This window comes from Sesamum indicum, linkage group LG7, assembly GCF_000512975.1.
Source record: "Sesamum indicum cultivar Zhongzhi No. 13 linkage group LG7, S_indicum_v1.0, whole genome shotgun sequence".
In the NCBI taxonomy this organism is placed as follows: domain Eukaryota; kingdom Viridiplantae; phylum Streptophyta; class Magnoliopsida; order Lamiales; family Pedaliaceae; genus Sesamum; species Sesamum indicum.
Window position 1 is genome coordinate 6,850,738 of NC_026151.1, and position 8,565 is coordinate 6,859,302.

Below are 8,565 nucleotides of genomic sequence, written 5' to 3' on the forward strand. Positions count from 1 at the left end.
CGTGGTTTTCCCCATACTAGTGATAATTTATCAAACTGCCAAGGGAACAAGAAATGTAATTAAATTTTAACACATGTAACCTAAGAGCAAACCAAATGCATCAAACAAGAGAAAGCAAAAAAGTAATAAACATGCAAGAATGTATGTAAAGGTAAGAGTCGCATCTGAGGTAAGATATAGATTTCTAAAATGCTTTTTGTTGATTTCACAATTAATCGTTATTTTGCTCTTGTTACAGATATCGTGATAAAATAAGAACAGCTTGATGCTACTGCAGAAAGATATGCAAATATCCCAAATTCTTTTGAGGATTTCACAATTAAAACATATTTGGTAAAGACATACTCCCCTGGTACCAAAACGGACGTCTAGCTTATTATCTCTACTAGTTTAAAAGATACACCTTTCCTGTCTTGATCCATGATATCTATTAAATTACCACTATCCTTCCATTATGCTTAACTATCTTTAACTTTAAAGAGACAACTAACTTTGTACTCAGTATAGGAATACCTTCAAGACCAATAAATAAAATAATGTTGCCAAATCTTGTTTGCACTCATAATATTAATATTCTTTCTCATTCTACCATAAAGTTGTCGCTTTATGCCAAAAAACACAATGGTAATCTTCACCTCTTTTTGTTGATCCAATGCTTTCAAATCTTTAAGGGAAAGCAACAATAAATTCAATAGGCCATGATATATAGGATTACTTCTGACGTACTATACAAGGATTACAAAACAAGGAACAATAATGAAGAAATTGTTTATATGTCATAGGAGGAGGATAATTGTAGTTACACCATTCAATCGCCTTATCCCAAAATTGAATTTTATATTCTAAGTGTACAAGCAGACAAAATTAGATGACTGATATTTGGTGTCGTGTTGCAAAGAGAATACAAGTAGCTCAAGAATATACAAATTAGAATGTTATTTTAACTGCCCATCATACCATACTTTTTGAACTGGTTTGAAGGTTGCAAGGAAACGGCCAAAGAAAACCATTGGTGTAAAGGACATTCAAAATTGTTAAATTTAAAATCGAAGAGTTTATATTTGTATAACGATCATTTATGCTTGAGCTGGGTAACTAATTCTGAATATTACTTGCACTTGAAAACTAATTCTGTAGAATTTACTTGTTCCTGCCACCTAATTCTGCAACTAGTAAATTAGACGGCATGCAAACATAAAATAGCATGCAAAAAATTTATGCCCTGTATATTCATGTACAACAGGACCATGGAGAAAATGTACCAGGTTCAGAAGTTCCCAATATTACACTATCTAACAGCACAATACATTACTGAGGATGGATTCCTATATTTAAGCTACGTGCTTTAGCATTTAACAGTAGAATGCAGCATTGACACATATCAAATGTCCATCGCATCAATCAACATGCAGCAATTGTCAGTAAGGAGAATCAAAGACAAAGAAATCAGATCAGGAAGTCCATTCTGGTACATAAAGACAAAGTAGATTGACTAAAAATTCCCAGCTCATATTGTAACACAATTCTACTAAATAAAGTGGACTATTTTCTGATTAGAACATGGCGGCATCAACAAGACAAAGAAGAGCTGAGACTCTCAAAAAAATCCAAATCGCCTTTTATTATACCTCCTTACAATTGATAAGCTCAAAAATTTCAACATTGGTGGCTGCTTCTTCACCAACAAATAGTTTCCTAGGTAAAGTTTTCTGTGAGAAAACGGGCAATGTCCTAAATAAGAGACTCCTGTAATGGAAGTTCTAAACCAACACATAAATCTGTTGAGGACAAACTTGAAATGAGATCTTCACATCCTACCTGACAGGCAGTATCTCAGGAAAATTATCCCTCTCAGAACCGATTGCAAGACTTGCCACGGCCTATGATATTTCAAAAAGGTGGTTTTGCCCACTAAGTTCCCACCCATACATAAAATTATGTATTACTTTTAACCCCCATGCCAATTTCAGGAACCGTTTACAATCACAACAAACCAAATACGAGGAATTTCTAAAAGTAATCCTCATTTATTTTTCAAGTGATTACAGGCAAACAATACTGTAGACAAAGATCTAGGAAAAGGAAAGTGAGAGAGGAAAGTATTACCTCTACTGGATCAGGGGCTACAGAAACCTCATCGGGAACTTTTGGAGGATCATTTGATGGTGTAATGTGCTGATACGCAGGTGAAAACTGACCATGTTTCCTCCCTTCATTAGGGGTAAACCCATCAATAAAGCCATCCCTAAAGAGTTGGGAAGTTGTTTCACGAGCAAATCTGGTAACAAGTGAGAATTTCTCCAATACTTGAATTGAAATATCACGAGCAGGATCATGGTGTTTCTGCCCCTGCCTGCCATTTTGCTGAAAATTACTGGAGCTTTTATCTGATTCACCCCTCTCTTGACCAGCAATAGAGGGAGATCCAACAGCTGCAGTAGAAGGAACATTTGCAACAGAAACAGCCATAGGTAGCTCCAACGAAGAAAGGGTCCGCTGTACCAAGTAAAGAATAAGAGTTACTGAAGGTAGATTACCTGTTCATAGCAATCGTTAACGGGCAGAAAGTCAAAAGAAACAGTTTCATAATCCAACTTAAGTCACACTGAATTATTAATTTTCATTATATGCCAAGCGACTAGATCTTCTACGCACCTGGAGAGGATTTTCAAAATCATTCACAAGAAATACATTGGCATCTTCCACTGACCTGAAATATGAAAATCAGTAAAAACTATAAAGAAAATTATATCAACTGAAATAAAGTCTGAAATTTGCAAGAAAATTACTTCTCTTAAGAAAAGCTTGTCCACTTTTTGTATATACAATTTCAAGGTGGAAATAGCATTAAACTCTAATTGTCCATGCAAGATACCATGGAGTCCTTTAAACACCAAAATCCCAAAAGAAGATAGTTTTATGTTCAACACTAGTTCCCTCCTCATTTGTTCCTAAGTGACCCCAAAGAAATTAATATTAAACTTAATCATATGATTCAACAACACAATTTGTGGGCATCATTTCTAAATCACATGGAATTTTGGAAACAGTACATAGAAGAAAAATATGCAGGTTAATTGTGCTGATTTCTCAGGCGAGTACCAAAAAAACAAATTACATTTTTTACATAATACTTCCTAATTCATGCTTTCTTCCATTTCAGATAATAAACTACTTCACTAATAAATATACTTGATACAACTATCTGTATTTCATATTATTTTTCTTCATCTTGCAAAGAAATTCGTAACTTAACATATTTCATATAACAAAATATCATTGACACCATCAGCTAAGAATTGAAGATCTTAGATCATCATGCTGTTAAACTACAAATTTATATACAAAATGTGTTAAGATAGTGCATATTTCATTTTTGCTTCAATAATAATTATCTAGAGCGCATTACATAGATCAGTATTCAACACTATCAACTTTGTTATTCTGAATGTCCAGTTAACCAAAATCATCTGGGACTACAAGGAAAAACTTCCTGTAATAGCTCAATGCAAGAATGAAGGCATGCAGCAACGTGGGCATTACAAGACATGCAATTGCAAGAAATGAAAGGAGCATAGAAAAAGTTAATTTCGTTGAAACACTTGCTAGAAGAAGCAGCTGTTGTTCACATGATGTGCACAGTCGGCACATCCTTAAAAATGCAAACCAAGACTCTTGAAATTATTTCTTAAACAAGAGGGAGCACAATAACTAACATATTTAATTTCAATCCAACACTTAAAATTGTTCAATAACATAAAGGTCGTTCATTCTTTCATTATGTATCAATGTAGGGTGCCAGATAGCTCTTTCAAAGATGAAGAATGTACAAAAGAGAACAGATTAATAAACAAACAGCCCTGTGGTTTAGGGCCCCATTAAGTCGAATTTATATATTTTGGAAAGGCTACTCAACACTGACAAAAAGATTTGTAGCAATAAAACCTGAACCAATTCTCATCACCCCCATTTCAAGGGAGTATCGGTAACACTGTGTGTCTTTGGCATGTAGGTCAGCTGATAGCAGCTTTATTGCTTTATTATAGAAAAAGAAGCAATTCTTCCAGTTTATTATGTAACAGAAGTTATACAAGTAAGGAAGACTTGCACTTGGCAAATACATACCTGACAAGAAGAACGTGCTGCTTAACGGTAGCAAGAAATTCTCGGACTCCTCCATTGTAGAAATAAAGTGGAGGAAAAGCTAGTCCTGGAAATGGTACAGGGTGTGAATAAAAGTTGGTGAAATATTTCACCGACATGGGAAAAGAAATTAAATGCACAGAGAACCATGAGAGACACCTGCACCAGACACTTTTAGCTCATTGACAATATAACTTCTAGTTCAAAATTTATTGATTCACTCATGAAATATGGCGTGGAACTCTCCATGCCAGAGTCTACATTGAATTATACGGAAATATAGGTTAGCTGCTTTAGGATATCATTTAGAAATTCAGACTGTTCCCAATCACTTGCAACAATCAATCCTTTTATTCAGTAGATCTGTTTAACAATTAGTATTTTTTTGTTTCTATACTATATGCGTCTCAGTTTCAATGTAGCCAAGAAGATAATCGCTATTGTTAGGCCATGTGCAGTGACCTACAAAATTCATTTGATCTGCTTTACAGTAGATTTTTAAGGCCCATTCGAAGCTGCTCAAGTTTCCATAGACCAAATTCTATTGCTTCAGAACTGAGTGAGATCCGAATTAGGACCATTTATAACAACAGAATTGGAATATAAAATAGAAAGAATCTGCTCCTTACAACGTCTGTTATAACACCTGATGATACTTATAATTCTTCCTCTTTAATTACAAGTCGTAAAATCTCACCTACTTTTTCAGTTAGAAGTATTCAGTGTCCACAGAAACCAACAACTTACCTTCAAGTGAATGAGGTGTATATGGTTAACAATCAACATGGAATAGATAAGTCAATGATATTTAGTTCCAGGAGGTTATTAAAATTAAGAATTAGATAAATCACTAGCTCACCTGAAGACATAACTACAATTATATATTGCCAACCGAGTGTTGGGGTGTGTCTACGTATTGACCGAATATCTGAAAATGGCACAGCCCTAATCGTATAAAGATTCTTATCTGCACCAAATAGTGGAAAAATAGGCAATCAATTTACGCATTTAGGAAATTAATTTTTCATCAAATAAGAGAAAATCATAATAATTGCAACCTAACCTTTTTCAGATAACCTCGCATTCGAGCTTTGCCCTTTGTAAGGAATCCATGTCTACATTGAAGAAATACATGCAACTTAAAGTCATAATTTAGAATACAGGAGTTATCAATAAAAGCCTGTTTCACTTTGTCTGTAACTCGATTAGAATATACTAGTTATTTTCACTTTGTCTTATAGTAGCTTCCCATGTAACTCTGTCTTTTTCTAGTAGCTTCCCGTATTACACTGTTGTAGGATCTCCTATAGCTACCTTTTACCACATAAGTAACAACATCTTATAAGATCCATAACTCTTATTTATTCCAACACTTCATCAAAAACATTTTATGAATATCGGAACTTAGCCAATCTTTTAAATAAAATTAACCAAACGCTAGAAAATGAATTTTCCATCACTGGCTGATGGTGTCCATCAAACTTCTTTCAGCACTCTTTTGCTTTCAATCTCACACCGAAATTAAGCAGTAAAGACAGTGAACTTATGACATTTATACTACATTAAGCCAGCAACTCTTCCATAAGAATGTGGAAACAAGATGTCTATATTTCTAAACCAACAAAGCAAGTTTATCATACAATGGTGACACCAGAGGTTCAAGAACTTAAGATCAAGAACCGGAACATTTTCTTGTTTTCTCCACATAAATAAAGATATAAAACAGTACCATGAAGAGAGAATTCCCTTGCTTAATCAACTTCAATCGACCGCTAATTCTCTCAGATGCATACTGAGTTGGATGAATTGCCACGTTTTCCTTGGAGTACACGACCTCCGCTCCCTCCGGCTCGCTCGTTGAGCTCAGCCTACGGCTGTCACTCCGAGTCATACTTGCGGAGCCCTAACAATAACCCACACATTTGAACTGAATATAAGGGAATAAAGGCTAGTGCGATTCCAACATAAATTACATAAATCCACATACTGTAAAACAATATTTCAATCCAACTCCTGCATTAATGGTCAAATGACCGACTATTTAGGCAAGAACGCTTGAATTAAGCAAAGATCAAGTGAGCAACATGTGATCCTGAAATATATTACCTGCTGAATCGACGCTGCATAATCAGCATCATCCGATAGATCATGGAGCTCGGGTTCGTGCATCGGTACGGCCTGCGTGCGCTTGTGTGCGTTAGAGAGAGACACAGATAGTGGTTGTCTATTGTTTCCTTAGAGACGAAGCTGAAGGAAAAAGGGATTTATTTCATTCTATTCTATTTAACCCCCCAAATTAAAACAATCCAGAAAAAGAAAAGAAAATAGAAAATGAGAGAAGAAAATTCTGTCTGGTGATGATGTGAGGGGTTTTGTGTTGGACGAGTCGTTCTCCTTATTATATTATGGAGGTTGTTGTCTTTGTTATTTTATTAAATAATGTATTAGTGCAAGTCAAATTAATCCCACAATCTATATTTGATGAGGGTAATTTTCAAAAAATTAAACTATCCCTGTTATTTAAAGGAATTTGCAATAAAGTATAAGATCCGCGCATGAAGGCACGGGTCGGTCGCCCGACCCGACCTGCCTAATCCAGTCCAATGGACCCGCCCGTTTTGATAGCCGTGGGATCACTTGCCACCCGGACGCCCAGATGATGTCACGTGACATCTTATTATGCGGTACCGTACACTATAAATACATGCATTTATGAATATTACGCAAGTGCATTTATCACATTTCTTGATCTCGTTAGCTCTCCACTGATCGCTTTCAACCTCACTTTTCAAACTTAAGCATTAGAGGCTCTTAGTTGAGGGCTACCCAACAAGTTTAATGTATGTTTTGTTCTCATAATCCACTTGTAGGAAACTCGAAAAGGGATTCAGCTGCCCGATTTCAGGGTACCAAATTCAATGATCCGACTTAAATTATGCGACTTGCATCAATACTTTTTATTATTATTATTATTAGTAGTAGTAGTAGTTAAATTACCTAAACAATATTAATCGAAAACTTCAAGGCCCAAAGAATTTGGGTTCCTTATACTTGTGCAGTATTATACTTTCTTGTTTTAATAGCATTTTCCATTTATAGCTACCACTTTCTATTAGTGCAAAATTTAGTCTTTCGATTCATTACTTTTTGAAAGATCATTTGTATTATAAAGATGAACAAGAAGGAATTTATTAAATTTATATGTGAATGATCAAATAAGTGGAGTTAAGGTAAAAGTGACAACTAACTATTGATAAGAATGGGCTAAGCAAAATAACGCCATTCCCCGGCAATATCCCCTCTCTTGTCTTCTCCACTATACAGGTTTCACAAGGTGCATTAAAGATAGGGCACAAGTACTCTCCCTGTTGCCCATAATTTACCTTTCTTGAGTGGTTGGTATTCGTCAAAGATGAATGAATTGGTAATTTGAGGTGTTGACTTTAACATGTGGACATCCTTTACTTTGTTTTCGAGCAGAAATTCCCCTTTGCCTAGTCTATTGTTTAATTGCGAAATACTTCATGGAAAAATTGGGAGTTTAATTGAGTTTTTATGCTCATAACCTTCATCGAAACGGTATACTTTTAGCCAGTTAGCATTCCTTCAATTGTTTTCATAGAAATGGTAAGTCATTCCACCATGACTAGTAGAGGTATGTTCAACACATGATCATTTTTTATTTTCCCCTACTCTTAGATTTTTTCCTTCGTCAAAATTCTAATTAGCATCGTGCATGAATGATCGTGGCCCTAAGTCTAGCGAGAACAAGGCAGTATGGGTGGATAAATATTCAATATCCCCATTGAGTGAATTGAAAAGAGGAAAATAAATATAGCAAGAGTTTTGTTTCAGAAGGAAGTAATTACAACAAAGGAGACGAGCATGAGCTCGAGCCCCGTGGTTGAGTTGGGAGGCGAGGTAGGGGAATTGAGTTGCACACCTCGCCCTCATATGGAGGGACCATGACTTACTCAAGGTACTGCATCTTAACTAGGCAGGCCTAAGCTAGTAAGTCATTGTTTAAGGGTTTGAGAGAAAAGAGAAACTCGGAGGAGGAGGGAAATGAAAGAGGAAGGGAGAACGGACAGAATAATAGTTTTTTTTTTTTAAGTTGTTTGGTATAATTGAGAAAAAAATTATATTTTTTAAAAGTTTACTAATTTGTCATTTCTCTTCATTTTGTACTAAAAAATAAACAAGTTAATATTATATTAAAATAACTTTAACTTTGTAGCACCCCCTTCGCTACAAGGGCTATATCTACCCTAAACATCATACTTATAGCAATCCCTGTGTTTATAAATATAAATGCACATAATAATTTAATCCATATGAATACGTAACCCCAACGTCATAACAACATAATCAACCCACAACATCATATATACAAATCAAACACCTCGAGTAGTCCACCACAGT

At 35.3% G+C, this 8,565-nt stretch overlaps 1 protein-coding gene across 1 annotated transcript in view; it reads right to left on the minus strand.

The window, feature by feature from the left end:
- LOC105166456 (TBC1 domain family member 15) overlaps window positions 1-6,507 on the minus strand; it is a gene marked incomplete in the record, with an annotated part of 17,419 nt that extends 10,912 nt beyond the window's left edge. The window contains 8 exon segments of the mRNA XM_011085818.2: window positions 1-35; window positions 2,107-2,496; window positions 2,656-2,710; window positions 4,126-4,210; window positions 5,003-5,110; window positions 5,207-5,258; window positions 5,873-6,046; window positions 6,250-6,507. Coding sequence (XP_011084120.1) covers window positions 1-35; window positions 2,107-2,496; window positions 2,656-2,710; window positions 4,126-4,210; window positions 5,003-5,110; window positions 5,207-5,258; window positions 5,873-6,046; window positions 6,250-6,312 — 962 coding nt within the window.